This window comes from Columba livia, chromosome Z (assembly GCF_036013475.1).
Source record: "Columba livia isolate bColLiv1 breed racing homer chromosome Z, bColLiv1.pat.W.v2, whole genome shotgun sequence".
Classification (NCBI taxonomy): domain Eukaryota; kingdom Metazoa; phylum Chordata; class Aves; order Columbiformes; family Columbidae; genus Columba; species Columba livia.
The window spans coordinates 17,036,729-17,057,647 of NC_088642.1; the positions used below are offsets into that span (position 1 = coordinate 17,036,729).

The 20,919-nt window shown below is 39.4% G+C and overlaps 1 protein-coding gene across 5 annotated transcripts in view; it reads left to right on the plus strand.

Moving 5' to 3' along the window:
* Positions 1-10,900: 10,900 nt before the first annotated feature.
* Positions 10,901-20,919, plus strand: part of TENT2 (terminal nucleotidyltransferase 2) — a 42,799-nt gene continuing 32,780 nt past the window's right edge. The window contains exons 1-8 of one of the 5 annotated variants that reach the window (XM_065047399.1): positions 10,901-11,066; positions 12,841-12,909; positions 13,873-14,069; positions 14,708-14,824; positions 16,957-17,206; positions 18,163-18,277; positions 18,398-18,489; positions 19,297-19,363. In XM_065047399.1, the coding sequence (XP_064903471.1) occupies positions 13,915-14,069; positions 14,708-14,824; positions 16,957-17,206; positions 18,163-18,277; positions 18,398-18,489; positions 19,297-19,363 (796 nt within the window). In that variant the 5' untranslated portion in view covers positions 10,901-11,066; positions 12,841-12,909; positions 13,873-13,914. Of the gene's footprint in view, positions 11,067-11,172; positions 11,429-11,676; positions 11,696-12,840; positions 12,910-13,872; positions 14,070-14,707; positions 14,825-16,956; positions 17,207-18,162; positions 18,278-18,397; positions 18,490-19,296; positions 19,364-20,919 lie in introns of those variants that run through there. The other 4 variants (XM_005505947.3, XM_065047400.1, XM_065047403.1 and 1 more) reach the window with 4 other exon arrangements.

Here is a 20,919-nt window from a genome sequence, read left to right on the forward strand (position 1 = left end):
AGAAGAGCCACAGAAGTAGGTTTTAAGTGGAAGAGGAAGAGAAATTAAATGAAAGACAAGATGATTTTATATTTATAGTAGCTGATTTCTGTTCAGGGGAACCTAAACCCTCCTTGCTACAACACCTGTGTAATTCTAGCTGAGGGACGACTTTAAAGTTGGCATGAATGTTCTCCATCGTCTGGGAGACAAAATACTTTTGGAACAGTAGCGTTTAGGACGGTTAATAGGATTTGTGTTTCAACAGACTGAAGGATACATGAAGTGAGCCTAATACATACATGCAAAGCAGCTGAATTAAAATTACACGAGCAACCTCATTCTTGTCATTTCCTCAACCTTGAACACTTGCCTTTACAGTTGGATTCTGTTGGGTGTCATTTGGCACAGTTCTTTCTACGTCTAAGATTACCTTTCTGCCTTAAAATTCACTGGGTGCCACTTGATACTAATGCAGACACTCTGCTACACACCAGCTGACCATGATATGTAGTCTGGAAGATAAAACAGGACTCGGTTTTCTGAGAGACGCCCCAGGGAAGATCCCCTTCCCACCCTGCTCTCTCCTGCCATTTGCCCTGTCAATTTCGACAGCAGATTCACTTACTTCACAGGAACTATCCAAGCCACAGGAAGCTACCTTGTGTAACTCAGTGTCTTTCTTTGCCTTATGGGAAGCACCAAGAGCACAACTTGCTCTTTCAGACAACAGAAGGATAAAAGGCTGAGCTGGAAGGCCAAACCTTATATTCAGAACCAGCACATTAATTGACAAATTGATTAACATAGATCCTTGCACTTGCCACAGCAGGAAAGCTAAAACTTGTGAAGGAAGCAGTTGCCAATGAAAACTAGATACAAAGATTTTACATTATCTGAACATCATACTCACCTGTTTTATTATTAATACTTCCTAGAACTATATTTACTATTACCCAAACAGTGCTGCCAGAAGTGCAACAGTAGTTTGAGAAACAAAAATTATGGATGTTCATTTTAACATCTGTCTCACAGTGCATCCTTTCATTTATACTATTTTGATTGCAATCTTCTAAACTTTAATGAACATACTGAACATTTTAGTTGCAGGTGTGCCTCTCCTGAAACAGATTCTCCCAGACATCATACAAATTGCTGTCATGGACAGAGGACTTTTTTTGAGCAATGTACAATACAATTTACCACACCCCTCAAGATACCAAAGATGCCAGCTTGCTGCCATGTCTCTCTGCCTGAGGTTCCTAATGTTCAACACCTGGCCATTCCTTGTATTTCAATCAAGCCAAGGGTTAATTAAAAGAAGGCAGAGCTTCATATAAATCTGCCCCTTTAGCAGGCAGATACAGGAATTCTGAATTGGGCTGGAGAACTGTCATGTTTGTAGACTAATACAAACTTTGCAGAGGCTTCATGCTGCTCATCAAGTTATTGGGAAGGCAGCTGGAGGAGAAGGAGCAAGAGCTATGTCCTGTGAAGTGCAAGATGAAGTGCTGGAAGGAACACTGTGCATTAGTAAAGCACTAATGCTGTATTTTCATGCTTTGGTGAAGAAGTGTACCATCATCCTGGTTAAACTTCTATGAAATACCATTTTAAGTTTATATCCTGTAAACTGTCTGTGTTTCCTAAGATTTTGCTGCTCTTGTTATGATTTCTGTAATGTGATGGCCATGTCATGCAATTCTAACTCAGAAAAAGCACTTTTTAATACCTTGACCAATAAGTTACCCATAATGTTATTTTCTAGCTACACATCATACAGTCACCTTAATATTAGAGTGCAAGATACAGCCAGCCACAGCTAATGCCTGATTTCTAATGTTTGTTGAGTTGTCAGTGCAATTATTTTGTATTATAAATAACAGCCAGTATAATTAGAATTCACATAATGAAAGGAGAACACCTATATAGAGCTGTATAAAGAGGAAGTAATTAAAACCATAATATACTACCTACCTAAAGGTGTAGAGTTAAGGTTTCCATGGTAACCTTAACTCTGCATTTGCTGCCTTTTGTGATTTCAAAAGCTCAGCTTCAGTGCTGCTTTACTATAGTATTTCACACCGAATACTTTTACCAATAGAAGAATTATTTTGAAATCTGGCATTTCTAGGGTTCCTAATACTAACCCAGTTTGCACAGCAACATTATAAATGATTCAGAAGAAACTGTACTAATACATAGCTTGCAACAAAGACTGAACTTGCCTCAAGCTGGTGTAATGTATTATGGATATGTGGTAGCCTCTTCGTAGATAAGGTGCTGGCTTCCTTTTGGGTCCCTGTTTCATTTCCTTTATGACACTGGCTAAAAAACTATATGGCCTGAAAAACGCCAGATTAAAACTGAAGGCAAGAAGCAACACATCTTTACTTTATTTGGATTGCAGCTCATTAAAGAACATACACCAAGTGCACCTGGTTGTGAAAAAAGCAACACTGTGGATTACTGCTGCATTATACAGAACTGCTCCAATTTTGAATGTGTAACTTTTGATTGGACTTATGTAGTTGACCTCAGCAAGAGTGTGTGTGGGCACACATATACATGTCCATCTCTTGGCTGCCTGCATTTGAAAATGAAAGACACTTTCACAGCTTACTAGTAACACACGTGCTAGCAACTTGAGAGGGACCTGAGCTTTAGAGCCAAAGTACATAGGTCCAGCTCTTTACAGGCTGCTTTACTTAAATGCTAGGTAAAAACTATGTTTTCAGTTATTCCTACTGTAGGGCTTCATAGAAAAGCCCCGAAGAAAACACATTTACACATATTGTAAAGTATAAGGTAATCTTTAAACTTGTTAACAAAAATGTTCTTATTTCTTGAGTAAAAACTCTTAAACACTAGTATATTTTATTTTAAAGTTTTTATGTTACCTGAAAATGTTGCTCGTTCTGCCAAATGTATTTGAAATCTGGCAAACTTTACAATAGCATTTGTCTAAGGAGACTTGCAATAGCTGGAATACTAACATCTTTAATAATCTGCTCTGGAGGGTAAGAATAAGGAATTTCTTAGTCAATGGGCAAACATCTTTGCCAGCAAAGCCATTACATAAAAGATTTCTTTTCCATAAAATACTGTCATAATTTACATCCAGCTGAGGAAATTTAGTTCTTAAACCTGGTAATACTTCTGAATCAAATATACTGGGCGTTCAGATGCATTTTCCACAAGCAAGTAAGCAGTCAAAACCAGACTTAAAAACTTCAAGAACACAGTAAAGAAACGTAATACAACAGAATTCAAGTTGACCACCAAGATCTAGCTCTCACACCTTACTCAGCCTTTGACACTGCATATAAGAAGTGTTAGGAAAAAAGCAGGTAGCAAGCTATCTTTCATTTCTTAACTCATAGTAGGACCTTCCCAACTTGTTCAAATCTCAGTGTGTTCCTTGAGTCCTCCTAACTATAAGTGCATGCTTAATTATGTATAAAACAGAGGTAATACTTACTCTTTCCATACAGTGCTTAGTTCAAGACAGAAAAACATTTACATCTGTCCGTCCTCCAGTTTGGGAATGTTAATATATGCACAAAGTTAAGAAAATTGGCAGGTATTGCCTCCAGATCCATTAACTGTAAATTGATTTTTCTCAGCCCCTGATGAAAACTGTGCCACAGTGAAATGTCTACTGGACCTTTGTAACAATCATCAAATTCCATAATACCTAACCGTCAGGAACTAACACATCAGGCAAACCCTTCAATAACTTCACTGACTAGTTTAGGACTTGGGGAACATTAATATCCTCCCAATAGTACAATGGATTAAAACAAAACTAAGTGAAAAAAAGAATTTTGTAGAGTTCTGCAGAAATAATTGGCATCATCCACTGTTTTAGATCAAAATTTGTGACCTGGCTTATGTATTTTAAAACTGCCTTTATTCACACAAAAGATCAAATAACAAAGTTTAGTTAACACCAGAACTTAGATCTTCCTTTAAAATAGTTGTATTTCAAGGAGTTTAGTTACAAAATTTACAAAACTAAGGCACTGAAGTAATGAAATTGCTCGCAAATATACTCATTAATCTATCCAGTGCATAGAATTAGCCATTTACCACAACAGCCCTAATTCTCATCAAAACCAGTCTATTTTTAACAGTAGTCTATGATGCAGTACAAACAACTCATCTGGAAAAGCTACAGGGATCATCCATATGTAGACATGTTTTTTTATCATCCCAAATAAGGATAACTGTAAATATATACTTCACTATATTTATAAAATCTGTATTTTATTATTCTAAGTTGGAATTCATAGATGTAACATACAATTTTGCATAGTTAACGTGTTCATATCAATGCCTATGATACACTAATTACATTTCATAAATACTGTACTGTGCATTACATGGTATGTATATACATATGCAAAATTAGCATATAAAGGCATGCATTAGCATCATTTAACTTGGCTGAATGTTGAACATCAAAACTAGGATGCTGCCCAGTGGGAAAAAAATAAGGCATTTGTTTAAGAAAATTATTAATTTTTTCCTTCAGTATTTACTTGCTAAACTTTTGAATTTTGTTTTTAATGCGATGGGTATTTACATGGACACCTGCCATCCAACAGCAATTGATTTGTACCTTTTAAATATTGTTTCTTAATGTACATCTAATTTAAGTTCTTTGTAGTATTATTAAAATATTGTTTTCCTGAGGAAAGCTGCTTTTTCTCTGCTATATGAAATTTATTTTAGACCTAAGTCTCTGGTTTGGCATCAATCCCAGAATATCCTGATTTCTAAACAAACTGGAAAGCATATCACATGGGTATCATGATTAAAAAGCTGTAGTCTTCACTGTGTATCTTGTACCATATTAATCCCTGTTATAGCTCCATTTATTTCATTGGAGTTACATTTCTTACTTTAATACACTTGCCATGTTTGGTCTCAGTACAAAATATGAAAATGACATACTTAAAATGAAGCACTGTACTGTACAAGTTTCATTATTTCAGACCTAGTCCTGGAGACTAATAACATCATAAATGATCATATATTACAGCTGGTTCTGAAACAGAAAAAATGTTTCAAGTAAGTTAAACAATTTCACAGTAGAGAAAGGATGAGTACATGTTTTTAATCACTCTTAATTGGTTAACACTTTTAAAAGCAGTCGTATCAAATGCTCTTTCACAGGCTGTTTGCTATGGTAAAGCACATTCTAAACATACACCTGTCCCAGTTCCCATAGGCCTTCTCTGGTGCCAAGAGATAAAGAGCCTATAGACTTTTTAAGATTGGACACAGGTTTCCACAGAGGAATAGGGGTTTTTTTCCTTAACTTTTTATTTGACCAAACTGTCCAGCGCTATTTACCTCCAGACAGCAGCTGTACCTGGAGTACTCCAGCTCTAAAAGTTTCAGGAAATTGCAAAGAGCACCAAAAGGAAACTTTAATGTTGCATAATTGTTTCCATTCTAGGAGAGAGATTGCATCTGGTTTATCAGAGACCTCTTTGCTAATGAGTTCTGGAAACCACTCTCTTTTCTGTCTATTAGAACTAAATATTTTTTAGAGAGGCTGAATTCAACCTCTACTTCAATTATAGATCATAAATTTATTTAATTGGTCATTCAGTTTCTTTGATGTTGTTCCAGTAAATTAGTTTTACAAACTGTCCTGTTACAGTACATATACCATTTTATTCTAAAGCAGTTTTTCTTTGAAGGCACACACAACTTATCCTTACCCTATTCTATTCTCAAGGATCTAGTGGAATTTCTAGTGCTAGTTCTCAAATTCCTTGTTGTATAGCTGTTCAGCTGAGTATCTCCCAACCAGCAGTCTGTTTGTTTGATTGACTAAAACCAGAAGTAAAGCTTTGTAGGTCTTTTCTGACAGAAGAGAATCTAACCTGTTAACTTTTGGAGATCACAGTCAGGGTCAGGAAGCAAGAGGGCACATACTGAAAAAAACAGAACAGCTCTCAGCATGTCAGAGCACAGAGATTTGTCTCAGAAGGCTGCTGGCAATTTGTAAAACGCCAGGTTATTTCAGGTGCATCACTGACATGTAGCTATTTTGACAAGTGGATGCAGGTAAGGCATGGGGAAAATTCCTCAAGAGTGAACAGTCTGTGCAAATGAAACAAATAACTTAAGCTTTTTCTATGGATAAAAACCATTTAATCCAATTTCTTGTATTCCTTAAACACGTGTTCATTAGAGCATAAGCAAAACAGCGCTGGGTGCACGGGGGATTCGCTCCGCCCAACACGCACACCTTTAAACAATAAGTGTGCTTAAATACAGTATGGTATTACATATTCATAATGACCCCAGGAATGCCTATACATATTCATGACCTTTCCCGCTTCTGATTAAAATGAGTCTCAGATAACCATTTACATATTCCCCTCCTTGACCCTTCCCTGTTGCGCCTGCACAATGTCACTTGGTGAATTTGAGGAGGGGTCTTTGGGGGTCTTTGGATGAAGGCTCCTTCAGCTTCGTCACAGTGGACTTTTTACCTTTGGCTCATTATGTTGAATTGACTGGAACCCAAGCTGCCAAGTTGCATGAAACCAGACTGGCGCCCCCTTTTGGTGTAAATCTTCGTTATCTTGTCTCCTCAAGTTTACAGCCAGGTGCAGTAAAACTTCTTATCTTGGCATTCGATGGGGTTCTGTTCTTCTTAACATAAAGCTCTAAACTAAGCATTTATTGTGTGACTAAGCCTTAAAGTGTTAGTTCGTTAGTAGGCACCCACTGTAAGTTTAGTTAACCCTTAAAATGTTAGTTCCCTCTGTCAATATAACTTTTTACATAGAACTTAACCACCTTTTTCCAGGTTCAGAGCCCGTGCCTCATTTGGTTATATCTGTAAACATTAAACATCTTAGCACGAATCACAACTGCATTTTTCACACAAAGAAAAAAATGTTGGATTTAGTATCTAGATTAAGGCAAACACAAAATATCAGGGTGCCTTGTGCCAACGAGTCGAGGAAAAGGAAACAAGGAAAAACACAGCAACATAGGTTACCTTAGTCAGGTAAATGAGCAAATGAGCTCTTTTTTTTTTTTTTTTCCCTTATTTGCTGTATGATAAATGTTGATGCCTAATATACTGGTATAAACACTACGTGCTATGAGGTATATTGATTGTATTAGGTTATATTTATTGTAGACCCCATGGCAAATGTGAGAAACCTCGAAGAATGACATGTTGTTGGTTAACAGATAGATTATAGTGACAAGTGGTCAAATGGTCTGGAGAAAACCATTTGAATGGGCTGAATGGGGAAATCCAGCTGTCAGGTGTTGTATCACAGACTGTTACAGTTAAAACACAAAGTTTCTGCCTTGGGCAGAAACTGGAAAGTTACATTTTGATTCCAAACAAAGAACATACAAAGAGGGCTGAGTTCCAGATGAAAATTGAAGTCCAGCATAACTGGTAGTGGTAGGATTCTCATGAAACTAAAGATCTATTATGCTACTCAACCTATGTTTAAGCTCTCTGGGACTGAATTCTTCCACAGAGGTGAACTTTTCCTTCATCCCAATACTTCGTGTTTCAAATCCTTATCAACGGCCCCTCCAACAACTCACAGTGGGACTTTGTATCATTTATAAACCATATCCCTTACCCTAGCCCTAATCTTAAGTGTGCTCTGACCTCAGGATTAAATTCTTTGTGATGCACAACCCTGCCCTTAGGAACCCTTCTCCAGCCCCACCACAACAGGACCCTTCAGCTTTGTGTCTCTTCTAATCCAAACCCCTAGAGTGGCCAGGCACAGAAAACTCAAACTGTGACACAGATGAAAGCCCTCAAGAAAGAACTGGTTTGGCAGCCCACACCTCCCCTTGGCAGCCTGTCTGCAGCCCTGCTTCACCTAGATCCCTAGGCTTCATCTCTCTTTCAACCTTAAGAAGTTCATAGAGCTTTATCACCAGACAGCACCAAAAGTAGCCCAGATAAAAAAGTCCCCGGAGAATTTGTTCTGCAGCCCAGACCTACCCTCAGCAGCCCCATTCCACCTAGACTCCTAGGAACTGTCCTCTCCTCACCTTAAATGTGCCCAGAGTCTTAACCCCAGGTAAACCCAAACACAGCCTTGACTGAAGTCTTTGAGAAGACTGAAGTCTTCTGCGACCAAACCACCCCTAGGCAGCCACTTTGCAGGCCCACCACAACTACACCCCAGGGAACTGCCTTTCTTCTAGCCCTAAAATTGCCCAGAAGCCATTTCCTGCTGTTCAAACCTTCTCTTGGCAGCTTCTCTGCAGTCCCACTCCACCTAGACCCTCAGGCCATGTCTCTCTCCGAACTCAGACCCCAGCCTTGTTATAGTTAGCTGTATTTTGCTTTTGTAAACTGTATCCAAGATTCTCACCTTATCTTGAAATTTCACAGGTGGTATACAAGTTTTTATCTCTTAGTTTGAGAGTAGAGAACTGAAAATTAGTTCTGTTAGTTCTAAGTCCTTATCTTATCTTGAATGGGTAGAATGTGCTGAGGATGCACATCTAAGAAACCTGAGTATTTTACATGATTTTATAATGAGTATAGGAACAGTGCGCATGTGCAGTGACAAAAGGTGAAAAGTTCACAAGTGAAGAAGACTCCTTACTTCATCCTGAAGACCCCCTGGACGACCACCAGAGGACACTGCGCATGCTTAGAGTAGTTCCAAGGGGTTGCAACTGGTATTGTGAAATAATGATGTAATCTGATGAATATGCAATACATACGTTGTAACCCTAATGAATATGTATGTGACCAAATTGTATAAATGTAGTGGAGTTCGAATCAGTGGTCGAAGCCAGCTTTGGGTGTGAACCCCTGGTTTCCCAGCGCTGAAATAAAAGCACCGCATATAACTATGACCGTGGTTATGTGTCCTGATTGCTAACAGCCTCAAACCAAGTCATTCTCATCCCCCCATTCTCATCCAAGTGCTGAGCCTTACTATAAGACCCCAAATAAATAGATAGGTACATAGATAGACAGACAGATAGACAAAAGAATGGCTAAAATTAAAAATCGTTAAAGGAAATTTCTTTGTGTCTAAACCTCCTTTTGGCACTACCTTTGCAGCTTCACTCCATATATGCCACTAGGGTTTGTCATAAATGTAATGTGAACCATAGCCATGGGCTAACCCTTATACAAGGATCTCAAGCCACGGCCAAGATGAAAAGGTCCGGAAGGAAGGGTTATTTTTGCAGCTCCGCTTCACCTGGGCCCCTGCAGTTTTCCCCATTCTCATCCATTAGGTATCTGTGAGTAGCCAGAGCCTCAAGCCGCAACGGCTCAGCCATGGCCTGCTCTCCGCGGAGCATGCCCTCGCCTTACCCCTGCCCTCCCAACCACGGAAGCTTCAGCAGTGCGTCTGTGTGAGCAAACTCTTCTGTTTCAGTATCTGCTCAACGCCAAGAGTTCACTTACGGTAACTGCCCTTCTCCAGGGTGTGAAAAATGCAGTTGTGATTCGTGCTAAGATGTTTAATGTTTACAGATATAACCAAATGAGGCACGGGCTCTGAACCTGGAAAAAGACGGTTAAGTTCTATGTAAAAAGTTATGAAACTTGCTTAAGAGGTTATATTGACAGAGGGAACTAACATTTTAAGGGTTAACTAAACTTATAATGGGTGCCTACTAACAAGCTAACACTTTAAGGCTTAGTCACACAATAAATGCTTAGTTTAGAGCTTTATGTTAAGAAGAACAGAACCCCATCGAATGCCAAGATAAGAAGTTTTACTGCACCTGGCTGTAAACTTGAGGAGACAAGATAACGAAGATTTACACCAAAAGGGGGCGCCAGTCTGGTTTCATTCAACTTGGCAGCTTGGGTTCCAGTCAATTCAACATAATGAGCCAAAGGTAAAAAGTTCACTGTGATGAAGCTGAAGGAGCCTTCATCCAAAGACCCCTAAAGACCCCTCCTCAAATTCACCAAGTGGCACTGCGCAGGCTCAACAGGGGAGAGTCTGTGGAAATGGTTATCTGAGACTCATTTTAATCAGAAGCGGGAAAGGTCATGAATATGTATAGGCGTTCCTGGGTCATTATGAATATGTAATACCATACTGTATTTAAGCACACATATTGTTTAAAGGTGTGCGTGTTGGGCGGAGCGAATCCCCCGCGCACCCAGCGCTGTTTTGCTTATGCTCTAATGAACACGTGTTTAAGGAATACAAGGAATTGGATTAAATGTTGTTTATCCATAGAAAAAATGTAAGTTATTTATTTCAAGGGGAAGGAATCAAACCTTGATTTGGCTCTTATCTCCTGAACTCCTGATCCTTTAGGGCACATTTCAGCCTGTTCTTGACTTCAAATTTATCCTAGTACGCCCAAAATCTCTGGTGGCCAAATCCTAACTTATTTATTCAAATATTATCCTTTTGACTTCACAGCAGTCTTACTACTATTGGTCAATAACTTCAGAGAGCACAATACCCGTACTGTCCTTTCCACCTCCGGGCCTCAGCCAGGACCGGTTGCCAGTGGAGCACTGTGAGCTGTACTCTGCCAGCACAGGACGGCTGTGCAAGGCAACCCACGAGCGAATCCTGACGGCTGGGGGCAGATAAAGGACACACGTGAGCGTGGGCCTCCGGTTTCCGCTTTTAAGGAGACGAGGCGCAGCTGCAGCCCCAGCTGAGGGCCGCGCCAGGACCTCTGCGGCCCGGCAGCACAGAGCTGCCCGAGCCACCCCGCGCTCCCACCCCCCTGCGGGCAGCTGCCCTGGGCGCTACCGGCCCCGCTACCGGCCCCGCTACCGGCCCCGGTCCCCCCGGCTGACGCCCCCGAGCATGCGCCGCGCCGCTTAGAGCAGCGCGGCCCCGCCGGGAGAGCCGGGCGGAGAGGCCGCTTCCTGCCAACGTCTCTGTTTCCGGGTCAGAGGGCAGCGCGCAAGCTGGAGGAGCCGCGGCTTCCGCTCGGCCGGGCCGCCGCGGGGAGGCCGCGGGTGAGGGGCGCGCTCGGTGCCGCCGCCGCCACCACCTCCACCTCCACTGCTGCCGCCGCTGCTGCTCGCCCCACCTGCCCCCGCCCAGGCCTGTCGTGCGTCTCCCGGCGAGGTGCGGGGCTCCTCTCTTGCTGTGGGGGGAGTCGCCGGGGGTGGTTCGGGCCCGCGGGGTGGGGGCGGCGCCGGCCGCGTTCCGCCGTGCCGCCGGGAGCCGGGGCGGGCTGGCGGGAGCGACGTGTGCGCTGGGCTGCCCTGCGCGGGCACCGTGAGGCGCGGGCTTGCGTGCTTCCCCCAGAGTTCGCGCTGACTTGGGAGGAGTGCCCGCTAGAACAAGTGTATCCGAGTTGTAACGAATACGGAACTTTCTGAGGAGCCTGGCAATTCCTTCTGCGTAGTATCTGCTGAACCCCGCGGTAAATGCCCTTATAGCTACCGTGGGATTACAGTGTTACTGCAGCATTCTGGCTTTGGAAGGTAACTCCCTCATTGCTTTTCTTTCTGCTGCTTACAACATCTCTTTCAGGTATTTACAACTTGAAGGACAAAAAAGAATGTGTTGCTTTTGCAACTCAATTGTGAGTTTTGGCACATGGTTCTGTTACTGATGAGTGTTGATCTGCTGGAGGGCAGGAAGGCCATACAGAGGGATCTGTGCTGGCTGGATCATTGGGCTGAGCCCAATTGTACGAGGTTTAACAAGGCCAAGTGCCAGGTCCTGCTCCTGGGTCACAACAACCCCAGGTAGCGCTATGGGCTCAGGGAAGAGAGGCTGGAAAGCTGCCTGGCAGAAAAGGATCTGGGGGTGTTGATTGACAACCAGCTAAACATGGGCCAGCAGTGTGCCCAGGTGGCCAAAAAGGCCAACAGCATCCTGGCTTGTATCAGGAATAGTGTGGCCAGCAGGAGTAAGGAAGTGATTGTGCCACTGTATTCGGCACTGGTGAGGCCCCACCTTGAATCCTGTGTTCGGTTTTGGGCCCCTCATCATAAGAAGCACATGAAGGTGCTGGAAAGAGTGCAGAGAAGGGCAGCAAAGCTGGTGAGGGGTCTGGAGCACAAGTCTGATGAGGAGCAGCTGAGGGAACTGGGGCTGTTCAGCCTGGAGAAAAGGAGGCTGAGGGGAGACCTTGTCGCTGTCTACAACTACCTGAAAGGAGGTTGTAGCATGGAGGGTGTTGGTCTCTTCTGCCAAGTGGCAAGTGGTAGGACAAGAGGTAATGGCCTCAAGTTGTGTCAGGGGAGGTTTAGATTGGATACGAGGAAAAACTCCATAGAAAGGGTTGTCAGGCATTGAAACAGGCTGCCCTGGGAAGTGGTGGAGTCACCATCCCTGGAGGTGTTTAAAAGGCATTTAGATGAGGTTCTAAGGGACATGGTTTAGTGCTAGAGTTACGTTGTTGTTGGACTCAATGGTCCTGAGGGTCTCTTCCAGCTGAAATGATTCTGATTCTGTATCCATTAACTGCCTGGACTGCTCAGAAATGAATGGGATGTGTTAGCAGTTGTTACATCACCTGTCTGTACTACACATGGAGAAGTTTAGGCTGCATATGAATATAATCCAGATTAAATGTAAATGTCAGGCGACTTTCCTGTCCTGAAATTCAGTTTTGTTTCTTCAGCAGAATTGACAGTAAATATTGCAAAAAGAACCTTTGCTAATACATAATACTTCATCTCCCTTGCCCCCATCAGGGGAAAAAAAAAAAAGGGAAGAGGGGACACTGTGAGAGCATTAGTCTTGACAGCTTTTTCTTGGAGCTGGTACATGAATGTCCATGCCATGTGGGTGGTATCAGGTTTTCACTAGTGTGAGTTGTCATAATGGGAAGTAAGGAACGAAGACAAGTCTGAGCAAATAAACACCTTGGAATTTGTTTGCATAGGTTCCGTGCTGCGTGCAGTGACAGTCGGGTCTGTCTGAGGAGGTTAAAGCATGACAACAGTCCACAGTGGTAGGTGAAAGACTGCAAGAGTGTGGTATCAGTGAGGCTTTACTACAGTAAAGTTAGGAATAACTGGTTTTCTTTCAGTGTATGAGGGAATGAATGTAACTCTTAATATAACTATATATATAGTTTTATATATATAGTTATAGTTATAGTTATAGTTATAGTTATAGTTATAGTTATAGTTATAGTTATAGTTATAGTTATAGTTATAGTTATAGTTATAGTTATAGTTATAGTTATAGTTATAGTTATAGTTATTTTTTAGATTTGTATTAGGAGAACCTTAGAAGTGAAAGTTTGATTTTATTCCAAACTTAGACTACTCTGTGGTGATAGTTCCATGTCCTGGCATGGAAATTGTATCAGCACTTTTTCCACAAGACAAGTAAAAAACAAATGAAGAAACTTGAAAAGTGTCAGGTTTTCATTGCAGCTAAGAGATATGTACCATATTGATAACTGGTTTTAAGAATGTTCTGATGTGTTTTTTCCAGTGAAAAAAAAAAAACAACTTACTAAAAATTAATTTAATTTTCATTATCAGCTGCATTTTCATGTTCTTATGATGCAGTCAAGTGTTTCTTTCCATATATTTTAAACCTCAGGGTGGAATGTTTGAAAGAAGAAACATATTCCACTGTAATATGTTACTTTTCCTTGAGGTTAAACTTTTGTGTCTTCTGTCATGTAATTTTTCTAAAATTAAAATGGATGAGAGCAAAAAAAAAAAGTTTCAAAATTACTGCTTAATTTATTTATCTTTAAAAGTGTTTTAAGTGTGTATAGTATTTTTATTTAGTGTTTTGTCCTAAAAGAAGATTAAAGTAGCCTACAATCACAATAATTTTAGACAATTTATGGAAATATATCCTGGATTATTTGAATTTTTAAAACAATAGTTTAAAAGGTAATTAATATTTCTAGTTGCCTGATGGCCTAATTTTGATTATTTTTTTTTTTTTTTAGTCTAGCTAAAAGGATTCATGTTCACTTTAAGTAGAAAGAAGCATGTTCCCAAATTCCTCGAACTTGGGTCGTTCACCCTTCCCTCCAAATCGTCAACACCAGATCACTTTCTTCAATAAGCTTCCTCTAAATATAGCACCTGTTCTTGCCTCCTGCCAGGAAGTTGTTGATGTTCAGATTAACTTTCCAAATGCAGTGTAAGTACTGTAAGATTTGATAGTGGGAATTGGGTTGAAAAAGAGAGCTAAAAGTCTCTTGAAATAAGTGTTTCTGTTTATGTAGGATGTTTTTCATGGTTTTTAACATTGAACTGCATTAAACTTTAAAAAATAGGAAGGTGTCTTGTAAAACAGAGCTGTATTGTTTCTGTTGGTGGCCTGCCAGATTTAATGCTCTCCTGCATTGTGAGTAATGCGTGGGATGCCGTTGCACTGGTTAGATTTAATAATCCACTGTGCCGTTTTAAAAATTTTCAATTTTATTTGTTTACTGGGAAAAACAGGGAGGAGATTAGAAGGGGAAGAAATGTTTATTCTTGGGGCTAGATTTGAAGACAGCGATAGTGTTTTATAGTGTTCTTTAGACTCTTAAATTTAACAATAACCTGATTTAACTTGTTTGCTAACCTCACGTGTCTGTAGTCTTCTAGTTTTTAAGCGAAAAATAGATACTGAAATATGTCTTCATTTTGGATAGAAAAGACAGATATATTGCTTCTAGGAAAAAAAATGGCAGTACTTGCTGAGTTTAATATTCACTTAAGAAAAACTAACAACCCATAAAAAAACATCTTAGTTACCATATGAATAATAGTTGTGGACTCTGGTCTTTCCAGGACTCTTTTGAGTGGGAATATTACAACTATTCCACCTGTTACACCACAGCCAGTGAGTTATGGAAATGACAGTCCAGTACGTAGGTCAGATGCCTCCACATCATTCCGAGGAAGAAAGTAAGTTCTTCGTATATGTATGTGTAATTAATTCTGGTTGTAATGTACCTGTGATGAATCTTGTGTAATACCAATTTATTGTGCAGCTTGAATTTTGTTAGAAGTTGCAAGAATAGTTAATAAAATGGGCTTTTTTTATGAAACAGGCAGTGTCATAGCTCTTTAAAGTGTTAATGTACCTGCTTTTGAGAATTTTAATTCTCATAAGTGACTGGGTATGTGTAGTTTTTGCCAACAGCTGTGGCCCTATGGAACTGTGACTTACGTTTTATTATTTGTGTTATTTATTGTGAATAAATTGAGTGTTCTCTTCCTTTTAATTTGTCAAGTTAAGACTGCACCCTCAGTGTTTTATGGGAATTGTGGTGTTTTTCTGATGACACACTAGATGTTTCTCCTGATTTTAATTATGTGATGCTGTATTTTTAAAATAGAAAGTGCTAAATTCAAGCTTATCTAAGTTCTTTTTTTTAAGAGGAATTTTATAGAGACATAGCTTTTTCTACTTTTAAAAAAACTGAACTTATTTGAATTTGCGTAACTTCCGTTGTTACTTTAGTTGCAACAGAAAGATGGATTTCAGATGAATGTATGATTTTATTTTTGTCTTAACATTACAGGAAAAAATTAGTTCTCCTTACCAGTTCAGAAATAGTAGTTAATGTATGTTTGTAAGAATTCTGTTAATCAGCTGACAGGGAGGAAGCTTTATGTAATCTCTCCTCAAAAGTATTTCCTGTATGCTCTTTCTCTTCCAGATTTAACAGATGAGAAAATAAGTACAGTTAAATACATGGTATTAAGCTATAGTCGAGTATGTAACTATCGCATGAATTAAACAAGTTCCTGGCTTCATGCTGCATGCATGTTTTCCTCTCATCAGTCTGGTTTATGGACAGCTATGCTCTTTTAGGAGATTCACAGTCAACTAGTTAATCCTTAGATCTTGAGTTGACTCTTCTTAAGGTATTTTTGCTCAACCTGAGTTCATGCAAGTTCCTTTCAGTCCAAATTGGCTGAAACAGCATTATGTTTAGACTTAACATTAGGAGTTCCCTTAGGATTGCAGGCAGATGTTGTCAGAACTTCTCAGACTTGGAAACTGAAATAATGGCTTGAAGTCTCTTCAGTTAAATTTTCATTATTAATAATACTGTCTGTCCAGGTCTCCAAATTACCTTGATGCCAACTTTTCTGACTACAATAAATGACTATAGTTTTATTAATAGGTAATTCATTGATAAATATGAACATTTGATTTCATATGTTTTAATTAAAAAAAAAAAGGGTAAGTGCCCTGATACCTGTTAACTTTATGCAATACTTGATGTATTAAAAGAAAAGCGAATGTCCTCTTTTATTTTTTACTGTGGATGGACCACATTCTTCTACCACTGGTCAGCTTTCAGTACAACTTTTTATTAATGAACAGTTCAGATGCCAAAAGGCTGTCAATCATTAGATATCTTCAAATATATTTGAATTCCTGTGCCAAATTATTTCATGAGGAGACACAGACTAGTGTTTGAAAATGAGACATTGGGTTTATGACCTGTGAAGCTTAATAAAATCATTAATTTGATTTGTCAAATGAATGGTGTTTCTTTTTTGCACAGATTACTGTCTACTGTCTGTACAGTCTAAGACACAGAGAAATGCTGAAATTTGAATGTCTGTTTTGATACGTTTCTCTTTCTTCCCTCCCCACTACTGAATTTATTTTATTCATCAACTTCTCACTGCACTTAACATTGGCTTAAAAGAAAAGTAACCTTACATAGTCTGTATATATTTGTTTTGGTTTTGGCAATAAGTCTGTTTTCACCAAAGTAGTATGATCAGCTTTCCAAACTGTCCTGCTTAACTGAACTTGCCATGTGGGTTTCAACTGGTTAATATAGACACTTTGGTAAAGCAGTTGCATCCATTCGTTTCAAGGGTAGGTGCAAATGCGCAGTTGTGCATTCTCTTTTCCCATTCCAGGTCTATTTCACTTGGTATCTAGCATCTAGCCTGAGTTGGTATTTGTACTTTGTAGCAACTGTCTTTTAATCTTAGGTTGGAACTTGCGAAATAGAGAAATTCCTTGGGTTTGGGCATATTTTTCGTATTGTTGTTTGTTTGTTTTTTAGGAGACTAAGTGGACAAAGTGTTCCCCATGATGTCAAACGGCAGCGGTTTCATTCACATAATTCCGAAACAACTGTAGTTAACCAAGCAGTGCCTTCACCAGAAGAACGTAGATTTTCCTTTCCAGGATCAGTTCAATCTCCAGCGTTCAGTGCACGTTACATACCAGATTTAACTGGATCTGTCCTTCCATCGCGAGATAATGTGTTTCCATACCCTAAAGAAACCACACTCCCTGTAACCAAAGATAAGGTAATATCTTTCTATGCCTGTGCGTTATGTCTGCCTTGGGAGTGGGCAGGGTCCAATGGTTCTGGGGGGACCACAAAAATTTCTGCAAGGCTCTTTGACAGTGACATGAGGTGTCTATCACTGAGCTGTCATTAGAAGGAATATAAAAAAATGTAGGTGCTGCTGTGGTCCTACATGGCCCTTCTTGTGCGTGTTTGCACTTGGAGCATTTTGGGGTAACATGGGGTGGGTATTTCGTTCTGTTGTTGGGTTTTCATGCTAGTGCCAGGAAATCTACGTGTCTGCTCCAGAAAGTAGAAACTGGAAGAATGGTCCGTTTGTCACTTAATTGGGAATGGGGAGAAGGATAGTGGAGTTAGAACTGTGGTTTTTGGTTTTTTTTATTTAAAAAAAGGGCACGTGGCTAATTCCTGTTCATACGTTATTTGCACCAACATGACACACGACTTTTTAGTGTGTCTGTTGATTATAGCTTATGGCGGTGGTGTGAAAGAGAAACAGATAATATCTGCTTCCATCAAAGATCTGACTACTTCTTTAATAGTTTGTGTGGGATAAAAAAAGGAAGATAACTTAAATCAACTTTAATATTTACTTATCTTCCTATGACTTTTACGCAAACTGTTGAGGTCGAAGTCAGCGTAAGATATATCTGGTCTTTCACTGCTAGTTCCCTGAAAGGCTGCAGTTACTGATGAGGCAAAAATTATTTTTTGTGGACAGACATTTTACTATAGATTGAAGAAATTTATATTCAAAAGCTTTGCAGAATTTTATTCTAGAGAGTTTTTCAATATGAATTCAAGTGCAGTAAAACTAGACAATGGAATAGGTCATGTGAAATAAAGATATTTTTTTTAATTTAGTGAAGTCTTCTCTATTTCATATTATTGCATCTCTGGCAGGAAAGAATATTCACTTCTCTGTATCTTTACTTTTTCAATGTGTGTGTCAAGTTAAGTCAGCAGATTTTCGAATTGTTTCAAGCGTGTCAGCAACAGCTCTGTGATTTGAACAGAAAAGAGCTCTGCAGAACAGAACTCCAGAGAGAAATTCAGCGAATTTTTCCACGTATGTTTTGAATTTGATGACTTGGTGTCAATTTGAATGTTTGCCAGGTTCGCGGTTCTTCCGTTCTCTTAAGCTGTGATATGTCGCCTCAGTCTTTATTTTGTGATTCTTCCGTTGCAGAGAGCAGACTCTTTTTGGTTGGGTCTTCACTGAATGGGTTTGGCACTCGTAGCAGTGATGGTGATTTGTGCCTGGTGGTTAAAGAAGAACCAGTAAGTGACTTAAAACATGTGTAGCTAAAGTCTGTTTTTTAAATGTATGTGCTTTAATAAGGCTGGATTTAAAATGAGAAACAAATGGTCAAATCATTTTGATTTAATAACATATTTTTGCACTCATTTACAAAGAGTGGACCCAATAATGTTGTGACTATAAATCTAACCCTACAAACCCTTTAATCAAACAAAACATTTAGAAAATAAGCATTACCTACATTCCGCAAGTGGAAAAAGCACAGCAAAACAGAAGTAGATTGCCTAGAATGATGGAGAAAATTGTGTAGAAAACTGTTAACTCATTTTACATGCAGGAACAACAATTAATAAGTACATTTAAAAAAAGAAAATAATTATTTAGATTCATAGCTGTTAATTTTAGTTAGCCAGCCTAAGAAGAAATCTGGTAAGTGAAATATATTAAATATTTTTGGTGAGAGAAAGTGTTTGAGTAGAATTTAGGTTGAAAGGAAAGATGTAGCAAAAAAGAAATCTAAGTGGAGCCTAATTTTGAAAGACATGAAGCATCATTGAAAAGGAAGGAAAGGACATTTTTATTTAAGTTGGGCTAGGTTTTGACCAAGTTCTATAACTGGTGAATGTCTGATAGTTACTTTGCCTATTGAATATGAGTTGTTCTGTCTGGCTTTTGCTGCAGTAAATGTATATGTAGGCTGTGGAATATGTTGGTATACATGTTCATGTCTTATTCTGAGAATTAATTTTATCTGAAAAGTAAAGCATGCTTACTTGGAACACTTAAATGAGTGGTACCAACTTTTTTTCTCTAATATCATACTTCAGGTAAATCAGAAGACTGAAGCAAGGCATATACTCAGCATAGTCCAAAAACTCTTCAGTACTAAACTCTGTAAGTTCCCAGCTACAGTGAGGTGGTAAGATTTTTGGCAATTCTGGAAGAAGTACTGATGCACAGTTGTAACTAATCTATGTAATTGCATCTTGTCTAGCTTCTGATCACAGTATTTTTTGGAGAAAAGCTATAAATATTTATTACTCTTATCTTGGTGCTGATGGATAGTAATTAGCAAAACATAATGGTTACTTTGCAAATTAGTGGACTTCAAGAATGACTCTTGAGTTGTGGACCACAACTGGGTGGGGTGGGAAGTAGATTTCTGTTTGGAAAACCTCTGTTAGTGAATTCTTACTACTCTTCTAGATTGCAGTGCCTTTCTGGGAACAATGTGCTCATTATTACCAATTAATATTAATTGGTAAAATAAGGTGTAACTCACAGTAGACTGGTGTAGAATTGATTTTGGGAAGAAGGGGAGGGAGTGGCTTGATATGACTGAAATAATTAAGTGCCTAGTGAAAGAAATATTAAGTGTTGACAGTACCAGCACATGTAGGACAAACAGACTAATCCATAGTTCTTATAAGTTGTTGTTTAGACTCCCTTCCGATGAAGAATTCCGATGGGCAGTTCTTGACTTAAATGTGAAAGTCTCCTACTTCAAAGAGGCTTTTGTACCATCTTCTGAATGACAAAAGATCCTGTAATTTATTTATATCGAGTGACTTGTTCCTCTGCTTCTCAGACTTGTGATGTACTCTTTGATGCTGTTCCTTGTATTGCTGTTCTGAACAATCACACAATGGTAAAAGGAACAAACCATAAATTTAAATGCAGACTTCAAATTGTCTTTGACAAGTGTGCTTACCCAGATTTCAACAGCTCACTTGAAGGGAGACTTGGTTGATTCATCACAGAATAGGCATCTGATATTTAATGGCTATTGTATATTGATGTTTGCATAAGGAGTTCAGAACTTAGTCTGGGTTTGCCTAGGATACAAGTTGTTCCAGTGCTCTCTGAGAAGCACTGTGATAAAGTGATTTTGTTTTCATGGATCAGAAAGGGAGCATCTAAAAGAATAAGTCACCCTCTTATATTGTTTCAAGAGGTTGTGTTCTATGACAGAGCTTTAGACAAAATTAAGTTTGTTTGCTGAGGAATACGAGTGTCAGAAAGACATGATGGTCATGTGGGAGCACGATCCTTGACAGTTTTTCTTTGTGCTATTGCTAATTTTTTATGCTTTCCTAATTCTTACCTCGAAAGTGCCTTTGGTCAACTTCATTTAATCAAAATGTTCTTTGGAAGGAGAGGCTGCACAAAACACTGCTGGTATTACCACTCCTGTCAGAGTCTTAGGTATAGTATGTACAACTCGTAGATCATCTCTTCATAATCTTAACATCACTATAGGCATGAGTTCCTATACCTAGCCATCTGTCCTTGGGTCTGCATGTGCTGGTTTGACTGAAATAGAGTTAATATACTTCATGCAGTTAGAAGCACTTCTTTTTCATAGCTAGCACAGTTGCTGTTTGGATTTAGTTTGAGAATAGTAAGATAGCACTCTGGGACAGAATTACTGTTCTCCCTCAAGTAACTTT